Source organism: Chelonoidis abingdonii, chromosome 7, assembly GCF_003597395.2.
Source record: "Chelonoidis abingdonii isolate Lonesome George chromosome 7, CheloAbing_2.0, whole genome shotgun sequence".
Lineage (NCBI taxonomy): Eukaryota > Metazoa > Chordata > Testudines > Testudinidae > Chelonoidis > Chelonoidis abingdonii.
The window spans coordinates 105,748,105-105,764,460 of NC_133775.1; the positions used below are offsets into that span (position 1 = coordinate 105,748,105).

Here is a 16,356-nt window from a genome sequence, read left to right on the forward strand (position 1 = left end):
CACAGACACCAAACCTAGGGAAGCATAAATGATTCTCCTGCTTGTATGTTTTTTTGCGTGCTTGGCTGGAAACTGGTATGGCCTTTATAGAGCAAAAGTCAGATTTAAGCATAATTGCAATATCTTCTGCACATGGAATCATGAATCATTCCAGTGGCTTTAGAATTTAAGCTGTTAATAGGCTAAAAAAAGGATTTTTTTTTGCATTATAATTAAGCATGAATATATATTTCATATATTACACTGCTTGGACTGCCGCTGTAGCAATCCGAACCTTCCTATGCTGTAAAACACCTAGCCCGCTGCAATCCCCCAATTCAAGTTTTGGAAAACTTCCTTCCCCCAGCCCCTGGTAATCCTCAGTTTGTATATTTAAAAGCCCCCCCCCCCCCCGCATTTATTTTAAAGTAGATATTGCCACATTCTTAAATTCATGCATTGCTGCATTGTATTGCACATGGGTATAGAGGATTGCTTTCTCCCCTCTCATCCCGTTTGGCTCTCCTCTCCGGGCGACCCTGCTCACTGGTTGTGCACATCCTCCCTGCGGACGATCTTGTAGATAATCCAGTAGAAAATGTTGAAGATGAGGAAAGCCATGGGGAAGCCGATACGTGAGATCTTGTCGATCTTCTTGGCTCGCTGGATGAAGAGCTTGCGCATGTCTTCAGGAGACCTGCAGGCGGCGGGGGCTGGGTTGGCTGTGTTGTTGTTGGCTCCTTTGACTGAGATGCCGTCCTTGGCTTGCAGGCAGGCAGGGCCCATCCCATAGGCAGAGAAGTTGAATCTGCCTTCTCCGGCTTCATCCTCCTGAAACAGATTCATCATAGGGCTCTACTTAAAATAAATTGGAGACAATGCACCCTTGCTATAAGGCTGTCCACTGATGGCCTTCAATTCCACTGGTGGACACAGCTTCCTTGATGTATTGGACAAACCCTTTGTCTTAGGAGATCAGCCTTATAGCGGGGTGCTTTCTGTATTATGAACAGATGCAAATCAGGGGATCCAGCTGCAGCTGGAAAATGGGAGCGACTTATCTTTCCTTAAGGCTAGTGATTGGGTTTTTTGTGTTTTTTTTTTTTTTTTTTTTTTTTTCCCATCACACATCCCCTGTTTTGCTTCTGCCCTCCTCCCCCCATACCTTCTTTTTCAGCTTGCCCAGAAGGAGTGGGCTCCATGTAACTCATATAGTAAAAGCTGCAACATGAGAATTCCTATGGAGTTACATGGACTTGGCAGTGTCAAGGGACGTCCATGAAAAGATCTCTGCAGGTGTTCTGGAATAGCAACGAGCCCACCTTCTGTTTCTTTATTTGTTCCTCTAAGTCTCATTGTGGCCCTGATTCCCCTCTTTCTCGGGAAATATGTTGACATGGTTTCATCTCCTCCCCATTTAAGGAAATAGTCATCCCATCTGCAATTCAGTAGTGCACTGACATTTAGTGCCAGGCGACTTGCTCGCTCGAGAGTCTGCGCTGCACAATCCAATGCCTAAATGACAATACTGTGTCCTTAGGTGTCAGTCCTTTTATCTGCACCGCAAAGTGATTTACAAAGGAAGATGTTGGCCCCATTTCCCAGATGGGTAAACTGAGCCGTGCAGTGATTTGCTGAAGGTAATACAGCGAATCTGTTGCTGAGTCAGGAATAGAAATCCAGGTCTCTTGACTCCTAGTTATGTGTACTATCCACTAGGCCATGCTACTAATGATGCTCAAAATCCAACAATCAGCCGGCAAGTCCATGAAACCTCTGCCCTAAATCTCTGAAGAAATGCAGCCTCTCCCGGTCATGCTTTAAAGGGACTGACTCTATAAAAGTGCAGTGATGTGGTACCAGCCAATTCCAATTCCTCCTTGATCTTTCTAAACATGTCCCTCCCCTCCCCCCAGATCAGTCCTTCTTTGCAGAGTGTCTTTTATGGATGGCCCCTACCTTGGGCATGTAGCTGCACAGCATGGGTGAATTACACACTCACAGCTGGGTAACTACAAAGTTGAGCCAAGAGCATATCAGCACATCTGAGCAAAAAATAAAATAAAGCCTTGCTTTTATTTTTTAGACAAGCTTAGCAAGCTGGGGAGGTGTCCGACTTACTGCCATGATGTACCTACTCCCCGTCCCTCGCTGGGTTCCTTCTGTAGGCCCTCACCAACATCCCCTTCTCTTCTGCTGGGGGTGTCTATACGGCTCCCCTTGCTGTAGTATCTGAATGCCTAGTTATCACCTCCATTTTACAGATGGGGAACTGAGACACACAATAGCTTGTCCAAAGCTGGGGATTGAACCCATCTCCACCAAGTCCCAAGCTAGCACTAATCACTGGCCCATCCTTCCTCTTTTGTCTCAGGGCTGCATTATCTGCAGCAACATTCCCTTCCTTGATACTCCACTTCCTGCCATACCAGTGAACCCCTCTCCATCATGGTACTGCTTTCTGCAGTGGTCCTAGATGTCTCCTGTAGGACCCAAAGCTTCTGAATGTCCAGCACTGAGAGGAGATGAGAAACCTCCTTGGTACCATGCACATTGTTCCCAGACAGAAGTAATCAGAGATGAAGGAAACTTTCCCAATGCCTGCCCCATGATGTCGATTCAAAGGAGCCTGCACCCACATGGCTCTGGCCTGGGGTCAGGAAGATCAGCAGGGGGCAAGGCACCTAGAATCAGAGAAATGTCAGGTTGGAAGGGCTCGAGAGGTCATCTAGTCCACCCTCTGGCACTGAGGCAGGACCCAGTAAACCTGGAGCATCTCTGACAGGTCTTTCTCCAACCAATGAAGGGGATTCCACAACCTCCCTTGGACACCTGCTTTAACTCTTTAAGTTTTTCCTTGCATCTAACCCATATCTCCCTTGCTGTCGATTAAGCCGTGGTCAGTTGATGCTGAAATCCATGGGAGTTAGGGTTGCCAGCCCTCCAGGATTGTCCTGGTGTCTCCAGGATCGAAAGATTAATCTTTAATGAAAGATTGTCATGTGATGAATCCTCCAGAAGTAAGTCCAGCCAAAATTGGCCACTATAGTGGGAGTGAACAGGCCTGCGTGATAGGGGCCTAGCAATGCATGTTTTCAGGGCCAAATCCTTCTGTTTCCAGTGGGGTAAACATCTTTCTGAAGTCAATGGGAATAAGAAGGGACTGAATAAGAATCGACCTTAATGCGAATCAACTCAGATATGCTGAGGCCAAATGCTCTGTTCTAAAGCAGCCTTTGATTTCAGTTGGGAGGGTTTGCTTAAGTGCTGGGAGTTTTGCCACTGTAAAGACCGCAGGCCGAATTCTCCTCTCACTTACCCTGGTGTAAATCAGGAGCAGCCCCACCGAAGTGGGTGTGACACTGCAGTGGGATCTGAATCGGGCATTGAGTCAGAACATCAGGATCTAGCTCACAGTCATTTACATTAAAGCCTAGAGGCCCCAGCTGATATCAGGGCTGCATTACGCTAGGTGCTGTACGTACACCTTGCGAGATACTCTGCCCGAAGCTCAAGCATTCTCTGTGTTTGCTTTGGGAAGTTACGTTGATTCTTTCGAAGACAGGGATTCTTGAATCATGGTGGTGCCTCCCCTTGTTCCTGTCCCTCCATCAGGCGGGGGGAGAGGTGGAGGGAGGGAGTGAAGAGCTGAGCCAACATAACACACAAACCAGGAACACACAGAATGAGTGAATCTGGGAGACAGTGAGCAGCAGAAACCCACCCGAGGCTGAGCTAGTCGCAGGGATAACCCTTCATGAAACACATCCTCACTCTCTGCAGAGCCCATTAAAATCTCTGTGTGCCACCCCCTTGGACATTTCTGTGCAGGAGTAGCACTGGCCTTAATTAGAACCAAGAGAAAAGGAAGTGAATAGTGCACAGAATTGTTATTTCTACCATTTTAGTCTCCCCTCCCTAAATCCAATTTGTTTACTAGGCAAATTAGATTATGGAGACACTGGGAAACGTGGTTTATCAGCCAGCAAGTGGATTTTGCTATTTTAATCTATGTGGTAGATGAGGCATCAGCAATTACAATTGAGTAGAAACTGGAGCGACTGATCTCTGAAGTGTGGGGCCACTTTTAACCTCCACATGACCCGGTGCCTCTCTCAAGTCATGGAGCGTCTGAGCCAGCACCTGTTCTCCTTTGCGGCAGACAGGCGACTACTTCCTACTGTTGCCAGCAGGTGGCAGGGAACCAAAGCAAGAAACCCACGGCTGCCAGTTAGCACAGCTAGGGATGTGCTCCAAGGGCGGGGTGAGGGTGATATCAAGCAGGGCTTTAGGAACTGCGGGGCCCGATTCGAATACCTGGGTCTTCGGCGGCAGGGGATCTTCACTCGCTCCAGGTCTTCCGCGGCACTGAAGGACCTCCCTGCCGCCGAAATGCCACTGAAGACCTGGAGCAAGTGGAGGACCCCCCGCCGCCGAAGTGCCGCCAAAGACCTGGACCGCCACCAGGTGAGTAAAAAAAATAAAAAAATTAAAAAGGTGCCTAAGATGTGGGACCCTCTTAGGCGTGGGTGTGGGGCCCGATTCTGGGGAATCAGGGGAATCAGCGTAAAGCTGGCCCTGATATCAAGTATCTGATGAGCCACAGGTGCAGGGCCACACCTACATCATTTCAATGAAGACCGAACTAGAAATCTCAATGCAACTAGCATGCAGTACAAACACTGTGTGCCTGATTTTCAGAGGTGCTGAGAACCCAGACTCCTCCTCTAATAATCAGGTAGATGGTGCAAGACACATCTCAGTCTTAACTTTGGTGTCAGGCAGGGGGACACACACACACACACACACACAAATAACTGTGAATAAGAGTCACTGCGAATTTGGCCCTTTTTGTTCTTTCTGAATCATTCACGGGCCAGTCTTGATTTTCTGTGAATTTATTCTTTATTGGGGAATTGCCCTGTCTCCAGGGCCAAATCAGCCAATCGGGCCTTTTTAACTGAATGAGGATGGCAGCAACAAGAATAAAACCCACAAAGGGATCAAGCTGGCGTTGCCCTGTTCAGTCTCCAACTCCAGCAAATGATGAAGGGGTCAATAGTGCTCTGTGAGGCCAGAATGTTCCAGACCTTGAAGGGGCAGTAACCACATGGTCACCACAGTTTTTAAAGCTGCACACACCATAGTACCTAGTTGCCACAGGGGGCTTGGACAGTCAGTCTATGGCAGTGGTCTCCAAATTTTCAGGGTTGTGACCCCTCTTACGCCGTCTGCCCGCCCATTCCCCTAGGGCTGGGAGCAGGGACAGGGGTAAGGGGCCCAAGGCTGAGGCCGCAGCTGGGGTAGGTCTGGGTCCGGGAATGGAGTCGCAGCCAGGCGCTGAGGGCGGGGCTGCGGCTGGACCATGTTCGGGGGCTGAGGCTCGGGGCAGGCTTGGAGCAGAGCTGGGAGCACAGTGGGGCTGGCTGGTGCTTCCTGCTGCTTCCCCCAAAACATTCTTACATGTCCCCCTAGTGGGGTGTGCCCCCCAGTTTGGGGACCTTTGGTCTATGGGGTGTTCACAACTTGTTGCTTTTGGCCGTTTGCTGTTCATTATTTGTGGTGTGTGACTGGTCCCTGATTGGTCAGCTCTCTCTCTCTCTCACACACACACACGCATGCACGTTGAATTTCACAAAGTGCGTCCCTATATACATTGTCAAATTGCAAATAGTAATGGAATGAAAATGTCCCTCTTACACTGATTGAGCCAACTTCTCTATCTGCTGCTGGCCCTGATTTATATCTGTGGAAATGCGTAGCCAAGTTTTTCACCATTAGAAATGAGCCTCCATCCAATTTGCAGATGCTCCTTGGGTAATGGGGTGCTCAGCAACCTGATTGGCATGCAGAGATGCTTTTTTGCAGGTACAAAACAATTGACTAGGCCCTTTTCATGACTGAATGTCATGACTGAAAACGTGGCTCGTTTAATCACTAACTGCATATTTTATGGGCTAGATAGTCGATCCTTTGTGAGGTCAGTTGTGTATCCTCGTTCCTATGGAAGGACTCCAACATGGAAGGTATTGAGGGGTATAAGTCTGCAAGCAGTTACAGGCTAGTTGAGTCTCTCACACTTGTCCGTGTTGGGGGGAGAGGGTGTTATGAATTTAGGAGTACGACGGGGTGAAAGTAACTTAAAGGACTTACTGCTATGCAGAGTGGCTGTGCTCCTGGGCAAGGGGGGGACTCTGGGCCCCCAGAAGGGGCGGGATCTTGGGAGGAAGGGGCAGGGCTGGGGCCAGACTCCCCTAGTCAGCCCTTCAGTGCTGTCTGGCCCATGCCGCCTGGGGCTTCAGCAGTGATTTAAAGGGCCTGGGGCTCCCAGCCACTGCCAGGAGCCCCGGGCCCTTTTATATTGCCGGGCCCTGGGGCAACTGTCCCTTTTGCTCCCCACCCCCCATCAGCGGCCCTGCTGGTATGTGGCAGCTCTTTAATGTTGGCTGTGTACCAGCCCGTACCGGCTTACTTTCACCTCTGGGGTACAAAAGAAATCTGGAAAGAAATTTTTTGTGGGCAATGCCATTGCAGACAGGGAAATCTAGCCAACTTACATTGGCCACTAAGTAAAATGAAAATCAAAATGAACAGAATATAGCCAGTGTGTCTAGATTCACCTATGATGATACATCACTGAAGCACCTTCAAGCATGTTGGTCACATGATATGAAGGGGTGGCAAGGGGGCTAGCTAGGGCCATCCGTACCCATATGCAAAGTACGAAGCTACTTAAGGCACCAGAGAATTTCGGCCACGACATTTCCTGGTGCCCTGTGCAGCTGTGTGCTGCTCCAGCCCCTGCACTGCCTCTTCCCCATAGCCCAACCCCACTCCACCCCTTCCCTGCCCCAGCCCCCTCCCACTCCCCTGAGGACTGCAGCAGGGCCGGGCCGGCACTCACCGGTGGGAAGTGCGGTGACTCGGCACCAGCTGTGCTGCCGGCGAGTGCTGGGGGGCTGTTCCCCTTTGCCCCCCAAGCCATCCTCCTGTCCCCCCCATGCAGAAGCCTGAGGACAGCCCCACCCCCACATGGAGGCCTGCCCCCTGTCGTCCCCCGGAATAGCTAGGGACGGCTCTAGAGCTAGCAAGTTTTGACCTGTATAACCATAGTGGGCTGCAGTCCCCGTCTGCCAATCTGATCACTCCTTCAGTGCTGCCCATTTTAATACATTATTTCATTCGGTGTGACATGTCAGTGCTTAGATGAAAGAGAGCAAAACCTGTCAGGGCACTGGGATAGAGCCATCAGGTTCTCCAGCAACTGTACAATGTGCTTTGAATATATGCAATCAACCGCAAGTCTTGATGAGCATGCAACTATCACTTACTGGGGATGTTTTTATTTATCCTTTGTTCCAATTAAAGTTGCTGTGAGATTATGCAGGGATTCTAATAGCAGCCTTGTGTTTGGCTGAATACTCTGGCAAACAGATCTTTGGAAATGACCTAACTAGAGTTTTTATTATTATTTCGTCAACAGTACAGCAGAGCGAGCTGTACGCAGCAGCGTGGCTCAGTAGAAAGGGATGCTTGAATCTGGACTAGGAGATAAAAGCACAATGACATGCATCCGACGAAGAGGGTATTCACCCACGAAAGCTCATATACTCATAGACTCATAGACTTTAAGGTCAGAAGGGATCATTATGATCTGCTCCAATACGTCTGGTAGTCTATAAGGTGCCACAGGACTCTTTGCTGCTTTTACAAAAGCACAATGAGACACCCGTGCTGGATGGCTGCAGCTCAGACTGTTTTAAGCAGGCAGTTCTCACTCCCTCAGAACCAGAATGTGCTAGTTTTGTCTAAATGGCATGGCCTGACTGTGCACAAGTGAAGTTAATGGGAGCTTTGCTGTTGATTCCCATGGCCCATAGAGCATTTGTCTTTGTGCATTTATATGGCATTCTTCATCCAGAGCTCTGAAAATGCTTTTCAAAGGTGAGCAAGCATTATCACCCATTTCACAGATGGGGAAACCAAAGCACAGGACGGGAAGTTGTTTGTCTAGATGTTACAGAGCTGTGAACAAAACCCAGGTCTCCTGGCATCTTATCTACTAGATCATGCTACCTCCTGAAATTGTGACAATTTCTTCAGCATGTGCGGAACCGTTGTGCAGCTAGAAGTCCAGTTTCTCTGTGGTTTGACCTATTTCTCTAGAGTTCTGGGGTGATTCTTCATAACAAATTAACTCTTGCTATAGGCCAGTGATTTAGGTATGGTGCTGAAAATCCACTGCTTCTTAGTCCATGGTCCTAGTTAATTAAGTTTCCAGGTGTAGCCATGTTGGTCCCAGTATACAAGAGAGACAAAGTGTGAGGTAATATCTTTTACTGGACCAACGTCTGTTGATGAGAGAGACAAGCTTTGCAGAGCCAGATCCGAGGAAGAGTTCCATGTAGCTCAAAAGCTTGCCCCTCTCACCAGCAGAAGTTGATCCAATAAAAGCTATTACCCCACCCACCTTGTCTCTCTAGTTAATTTACAAGGGCATCTCAGCGGTCTGCTGAGCTCTGGGCTGAAGTTGCGGCATTCCATTACATTCATGCCACTGCTCTTTGGAGCCCCCTTCAGGACAGTGCCTGGCTCAGTGTAACGGGATGGGTCCGAAATTCTTGTCTATGTCTTGTAAATGTTTACAGTTCTTGGGATAGTCCCATGGCACTTCATCTAATAGGCTGCCTTCCTCTGCTGTAAGGGACGGGCCAGCTGGAGAGGGGGGTGTAAGAGAACCTCCTGGAGAGAACAGACTGGGAGAGGTGTGGTTCAGCCAAGTGCTAAATCTTCCGGTCTATGCATAGTAAGTCCCCTGGGCTGAAGCCAGGAGTCCCTGAGCAAGGCTGGCACTCCCAGTCTGAAGCAGTGGTCAGCACCACTACCAAGTCAGGCTGATAAAGCAGCAAACAAATAAATCCCATTCTTTAGAGAGTCAGATCCCTGGGCTCTGCTCCCTTCCACTTTGCACAGTGGGAAAGCCCTAGCGGGCAGCTGGGAATTCCTCTTATAGAGGGGAATCCCTGGGTGATGTCAACCTGGCAGAGCCAGCTGCATGCTATGCTGTCCTACTCCCTGCCTTAAGCTGTACAGTGAGCGTTGAGTGGGAGGGTGCATAAAATGCTGCACTCTGCAGATCCTGAGCTGGCTGAGTGGCACGTAGGGAACTTGTTCCAGGCAAAACAAATTAAAGCGGTCCTGAGCCAAGTCATCCCCCAGCACTGGGGAGATGGAAGATGGTAGAAAAGCAGCTTTGCCTTACCCTTTCCTAGCAGCTATGTAGCTGTTCAAAATCCCAGCTGCTTATAGACTAGGGATTAGTGCACATGCAATGTAATGGCTGTAATGCAGTTACAAACCCTTAGTAAGCCACTGTACACCAACCCTTAGAGCAGTCCTGGGGCACCAAAACAGCTGCCCTTCCCAGAATGTTCGTAGCGAAAATGGAAGTTGAACACTGTCATGCTAACTGCTGGGGATGATGCGTGGAACTGGGCTGAAGGTAAAGTTCCCTGATTTATTTCCCGAATGAAATGGTGCACCAATGGCAGAACGGCCTCTGTTCTTTTCTCATACATTTATGAAGTTCATTGCCATGAAATCATACAGTTACATGAATACGCTGATCTGGACAAGTATTGGTGCTGACACAAATTGTGGAAACTGGCTCCGATGGGCACTGCGTGCTTATTAATGACCCTAGTGAGTCAACCAACCATTTATTAGAGTCCAGGCTGTTCCATTCTCTATCAGTGGAGACTTCTGTTCTAGACACTGACATATACTTGGTTGAGTCACATAGGTGAGATCTGGAGTCAAAATCAAACTTCTATTTGCACACCTGTAATCAAGGTGGGATCTCCTCCAGGAATAATTACTCACTTCCTGTCTAGGACCTTAACACCTACCATTGAGTTATTCTCTCTCAGGAGAGGCCAGGCATCTGCCATGGAGAAGACAACTTTCATCTGCTTATTGAGCTTAGCTTCTTTAGTATCTATTCATCTCTGCATTTAGAGTCAGCCTGAGACAACTATTTATATTCCTCTGCCTCTAATTGTATCTACAGTTACATTTCTCTCTCTAGTTCATTCTGTGGCATAGGATCTTTGCTGTGGGCACATTCTGAAAGGTTCCAGAGCTTCCAGTGTGCAGGCTGTAGATTTTTACCCAACACAGGCATGTCTGATTGATTTCAGTCATGGGGAACGTGCATGGAGCTTGGCTAAGGACATTTTAAGATGGTTTTTTTCCTAAAAAAAGAGTATTTTAGAGAGGAACATCATAGTAAATCCGAGCAGCAGATGCTTCTGAAGGTAGTGCTTATTCAGCAAGGTGGCAGATACAATGAATGTGTCACTTACCTTCACGCTATGGTAAGCTGCCTCACTAGGTTATGCCACTCCATGATAGACCCCCGCCCATTGCCCCCAAACATCAAAACAAGCAGCACTTCCAGATCAGTCCCTCTGGAAGTCACTCTTGGGAGAACTGTCTTTTTAATATAAATCCCTGAACAGGCATCGTAAACAAAATAAAGGAGTTTGGTACCCACCGAGAGCAAGCTGAATATTGGAGAACTCTGAGACTTGCCCCTCCTCACTATCTAAAAGGACTTCATTGAGCGCCACTTGCTAGATCCAGTTGGCCACATCAGTGACCCTCTGAAGTTCTAGAGGGTGTGGGGACTCCTTGGGTCCAGCTGTGCTCTGCATGACTTGTGTATTACCTTGTGGTGCCTCCTCTTCCTTCTGAATCTGAGCAGCTCTTTGTGCTGCCGGGACACAAAGTTGACAGCGGCATACTCCAGAAGAGCTGAGAACACGAACAGCAAGCACACAGCCATCCAGATGTCTATGGCCTTAACGTAGGACACCTGTGGGTTAGAGAGGGAGACTGAGAGACTTTGTTCCAGCATCTGCCTTTCTTCTCACTATTTCCCCAAGCTCTTTGGAAAGTGATAATGAAACAATTGAAGCAGCCATGATATCCCCTGCAAGAGCTCATAGACATTAAAACCTGTCTTACTGAGCGAGAGAATGTTGTCCAGGACCCGATGTTAATCCTTGTTTCCCCTTAAAAACAACCCCACATCTGAAATTATCTAGTGTATAGATGCAATGTGTTGTGCAAGGGAAAAATAGTAGCACATAAAGAATAGGAAGAAACCCGAGTTTCAGTTATTCTTTGTGTCCACTGAAGGCAGGACAAGAAGTAATGGGATTAACCTTCAGCAAGGGAGATTTAGGTTAGATATTAGGAAAAACTTTCTAACTACACCGGTAGTTAGGCTCTGGAATGGGTTTCCAAGGGAGGTTGTGGAATCCCCATCACTGGAGGTTTTTTAAGAACAGGTTGGCCAAACACCTGTCAGGGATGGTCTAAATTTACTTGGTCCTGCCTCAGCGCTGGGGGCTGGACTTGATGACCTCTTAGGTCACTTCCTGCCCTACATTTTTGTGATTCTGTGATTGTATCTCAGTGGGCCAGATTCAGTATAAATATTGAATGTAGGAGATACACTGCGTATATGAACTAATATGCATGTTAAGAGTTTGTAGGCACTTGGGGCATGGCCTGAGAGCGCAGTTCTCTGGCTTAGAATGCTGCCCCCTAGGGGGCAGTTACTGCTGGTGTAACGTAGAGCAGCTCAGCTTTAACTTGCATTGAGGCTGGCGTCGCAACTGGTGGCCCACAAATTTGGGAGCACACAAGGGTAGTGGAAAGCCCATGCGCAAGTTTGTTGACTGGAATTCTGGATGTATTTGAAGATCTGGCCCTAACTGTTCAATACATTGGTTTGAAGGAATTTCTTCCAAGTGTCTGGGGTGCTCCGTACCTTGGGCAATGATGCTCGGGAACCAGAGCTCTGGGTGGTCATAGTGAGCACAGTGGTGATGCCCAGGCCAACACGGGCAGGCGCAGCATCCATGTTGATCCAGAAGGAGATCCAAGACAGGATGACTATCAGAAGGCTGGGGATATACATTTGGATCAGGTAGTAGCCCATCTGTCGCTCCAGATGGAAACGTGCTTCTATGCAGGTGAACTTGCCTGAGAATGACAGGAGTTAAATTGGAGGGTTACTGGTAGGAGGCATGATAATCTCATGGTATCCAACCTCAGCAAACAATGGCAGCCTGCAATTTTCACTCCCTGGCTAAGAAACAGTTTTTGCTGGGCAAAGGGGGCATGTGGTAGGGGGTGGCTGAGTATCACTAGTGCTAGCACATGCATTAATAACATCAGCACGACAACACCATGAATCTCCCTCTAACAGCATTTTTTTAACTAAACGAAAGTGAATTTGTGCCAGTGAAAGGTGCCAGATTAACAGGCCTGTAGGCTGAAGTTCCCCATTGAGTTCTAGAACAGACATAGCATGAAGGTGAGCTTGGGGAGAGGGTTTAAATGAAATACCCCAGCAGATGCAGAGACCTTTGATGGGCACAAGAAGGGTACACAGGAGACATAAGTTTTGGGTCTGGCAAGACATTTGTGTGAAGATTATATCTTCAGCAAGTCTTTAGACAGGTTGTTCTCCAGGATATAATTGTTAGATAAATGCCACGAGCATGCAACAGATGATGTCTGGCAAATATATAGGGCCAAATTCTTACTGCAAGGAGCTTAGCAAGTAAAAGTAAATGGCCCTGGGGATGGGAGACTGGCGTGTATGTTACTGACCTGTGTTGTAATGCTTGGTGCAGTATCGCAAATCTTTTTCTTCCTTCAGGATAAACTGAGGCAAGGTTAATCCATCAGCAACCTGTACAGCACCTTTCTCTTGCCATTCAAATATCAGATCGTTCATTGTGTAGCCAACTGTTGAGAGTAGGGAACAAATAGGACACATGAGCAAGAAACCAAACGGTGTCGAAGACAGGTGCCAACAGGGATGGTATTGTAGAGAAGGAAGTCCTGCACGGGTGCAGGGATTTAGACTGGATTGCCCATGATAGGATGGGTTTCAGGGATCTCCATTGGGTTGCACAACAGGTTTGCTGAGGCTTTCCTTGTGATGAAATCTTACATAAATGGTATAGATGGGCAGTGGTGGTTATAGTGGTGCACGTCATGTGTTACAGTGGATTCCTGTCCAATAAATCAGATTTTCTGCGAGCTTGGGCTATTCTTTTAGCTTTGCTTAGCCTTTCAGCCCCAGCCTCTTCCTCTGCATTAAGTTAATCATTGGCTTCCTTTCCTTTTAGTTAAGGAGGCACTAGGTGCAAGCATGTATCCTAAAGGGGGCGGGGGAAGCCCCAGTTGCAGTTTGGAGAACCTTCACCTTTCTCCTTCAAAGCAGGAGGCCAATGCAGATAAACAAGAGCTCCCTCTTTAGGAGTTCAGCAATTGCTTGAATCTGGATCAAGCTAAGAGATGTCAGGTAGTTTCCTGGAAAACCGAGAGCTGCTCCCTGAGTGAATGCTAGTGACAGGAATGAAACAATCCTGGCAAAACTAATAAACAAGATTGTAGGGACCAGAGTGACAGACAGGCTTATGTCAGCATATCTGGGCTCTTGGGGGAAGGATGCAAGGAGGAGAGGGATGTGGACCCCTACGTTGGCCTCTGATCCCTGATTTAAGAGCCCTCCTCTCCCCATCTCCAAATGCCCTTTGCCTTTGACAGGGGCTTTATTCCTCCACTACAGGTACAAGAAATAGTTGTTGGTAGAAATTAATGCTAGGTGGGGCTGTGTGGGTGCTGGCAGGGAAAGGAGTGTGAGCAGAGGATCATGCTGACACGCATATGCCAGGCACTATGTCCTGGCTTTTACCCCCCTTTGTCTTTCATAATCAGAGAACCAGCTGAGAGCTGAAAAGGGACAGAGGAAACGTGGTTATCTTTAGAGGGGAAACCCCTCAGGACTCACAGCTCTCTAACTGCATGATGCACGTCTGCACGTCCATGGGGAAGTTCTTCAGATCCATGGGACAAGCCAGCGTTAGTGTAATCCTGGGATGAGAAGACAGACAGGGGAATCCCAGACTCAGTTTGAACACTGACAGGTAGTTACATTACATCTGAACTATGTAGGTGCCCACTCTTGTATAGATAGGTTAGTCAGCTACCTGTGCAGGGCCACACCTACCTGTTTGGGGGCATTGCCTGGATTATCTGCATCTTCCTTGAATGTAGTTTCAAGTGTGATGTTGCAGCGTGTCAGAAATACTGAACAGTTGGGCCTGTGATTTAATCCCAGCTGCCTTGTGCTGGTGGCGTGTTGTGACCACACCACTCCTTGGATTGTGTGGAACAGAAGAGTCCCATACCAAGCTGTCTTGCTGCTTCTATCTTTATTTCATGCCTCAAGCTCACAACAATCTGAACCAGTCTGATATCATGGATCCACCAAATAGGATATTTCTAAAGGCTAGCGCTGGTTGGAAAATTTCAAACAAAACATTTTCCTGTTGGAAAATGGGGCTTTGTCCATATTGAAATTTGCATCGGGGTAGCGGGAAATGATAGATTTCAACAAAATTTTCTGTTGGGAAAATTGAAACAAAATATTTTGGGTTAGGTCAGTGTCAAAGTCTATATCTGCCTGAGCCACTGCAGTGCCTCATGGGAGTTGTAGTTCCAGGTCCCTTGTGCTCCATTGTCTCCTCTAGCCGATGCCTCCTGATCAGACTCCATGTCCCATGATGCACCACTGTGTCTCTCTGCATTATGCTCCACGCTCATAAGAACGGCCATACTGGGTCAGACCAAAGGTCCATCTAGCTCAGTATCCTGTCTTCTGACAGTGGCCAATGCCAGGTGTCCCAGAGGGAATGAACAGAACAGGTAATCCATCCCCTGTTGCCCATTCCCAGCTTCTTGAAAAGAGAGGCTAAGGACACTTCAGAGCATTGTTTTGCATCCCTGCCCATCCTGGCTAATAGCCATTGATTGACCTGTCCTCCATGAATTTATATAATTCTTTTTCTGAAAGCTGTTATAGACTTCACAACATCCTCAGGCAAGGAGTGCCACAGGTTGACTGTGCGTTGTGTGAAGAAATACTTCCTTATGTTTGTTTTAAACCTGCTGCCTACTAAAACATCCTTCTGCCTGAGGAGGCCTGGATGGACCAATTGCAGACCTCGCCACTGTTCCTTAATCAGTCAGCAGGCCTGCTGCTGAGCACTGTGACAGGGTGTCAGAGCAATGCCTGGTTGCCGGTCAATACAGGTCTGACTCTGGTTCAGATGTCTCTTGCTGTAGCGGAGCAAGAAGATACCTTTGAGAAAGTTGGACTCCACACTCAGTAGTTGTCAGACTGAGCTGATTGGGGATTAGCTGATTTACATTCTGGTTGTGTTAACATATTTTTCCCTCTTTTGGTAAAGAGAAACTGGGGTGACAACCTTGCTTGGATATTGCTGGTTTTATTTCTGCCAAGACATCCCACCATCTTACAGAGTAACTCCAGCACTGCAGTGACTCAGCAGTTCACCTTTGGACCTCTCCGAGCCCCAGCCAAAGAGGGACTATAATGAGATGTCTCTTGCCCATCAGCACAGAACGTTAACTACTGGGTCAGCTGGCATGGATGGCTGGTTTATTACGTGCACATTGTTGGTGGAGAACAGTTTCAAACTGCAGCATGATTTAAAAAAATGGGGGTCTCCAAACTCTGCCTAAATGATTGGCAGTTTTGATTACTGCTTTGGCTTGCTATCTGGTAGCTGCTATCTGCACTGAATCAACCCCCCATTTCTCATGGTGGCGATCTGCATTACAGCACTGCCTGTTCATTTTCCGTTCCGCAGCATCACGCTGCCACGGACACATGAGATAGCATAATGGGATGCAACTGCCACCTGCCTTTGGGGGTTGTAATGGAAGGTTTGAATGACCTGAAGTTTGCAGTGTGACACAAATCCACACTAGGAAGAAGGCAAAATGTCTTTGGGATGTCTTTTTGGCTCCTTTCCCCTCTAGTATTTTTAATAAAACTGCTTGTTCTTAAATTTATTGCTTTAAAAAACAGGGAGAATGGGGAAATGGATGTTTTCCAAAGGCGAATTAGTGAAAGTAATACAGTTCCACAGAAGTGTTCTGGATCCCTCTGGCAAATGAGTGACCCTGTGGAGTAATGCTGGGAAAAGGCTGTGAGGTTCTGGGGTAGGAAAATACCCCCTTACTCGCCCTCCCAGCTCTCCTGAGTGAAAACCGTACAAGAGAATGGAATAAAGAATCATAGAATATCAGGGTTGGAAGGGACCTCAGGAAGTCATCTAGTCCAACCCCCTGCTTAAAGCAGGACCAATTCCCAACTAAATCATCCCAGCCAGGGCTTTGTCAAGCCTGACCTTAAAAACCTCTAAGGAAGGAGATTCCACCACCTTCCTAGGTAACCCATTCCAGTGCTTCACCACCCTCCTA

The 16,356-nt window shown here is 47.8% G+C and overlaps 1 protein-coding gene across 2 annotated transcripts in view; it reads right to left on the minus strand.

Moving 5' to 3' along the window:
* Positions 1-396: 396 nt before the first annotated feature.
* The window catches only part of GLRA1 (glycine receptor alpha 1), a 67,802-nt gene continuing 51,842 nt past the window's right edge, over positions 397-16,356 (minus strand). Inside the window, exons 5-9 of one of the 2 annotated variants that reach the window (XM_032772288.2) lie at positions 13,856-13,938; positions 12,667-12,804; positions 11,819-12,033; positions 10,709-10,855; positions 397-810 (exon numbers count right to left, since the gene is read on the minus strand). In XM_032772288.2, coding sequence (XP_032628179.1) covers positions 523-810; positions 10,709-10,855; positions 11,819-12,033; positions 12,667-12,804; positions 13,856-13,938 — 871 coding nt within the window. In that variant the 3' untranslated portion in view covers positions 397-522. Of the gene's footprint in view, positions 835-10,708; positions 10,856-11,818; positions 12,034-12,666; positions 12,805-13,855; positions 13,939-16,356 lie in introns of both variants that reach the window. The other variant, XM_075068297.1, reaches the window with a different exon arrangement.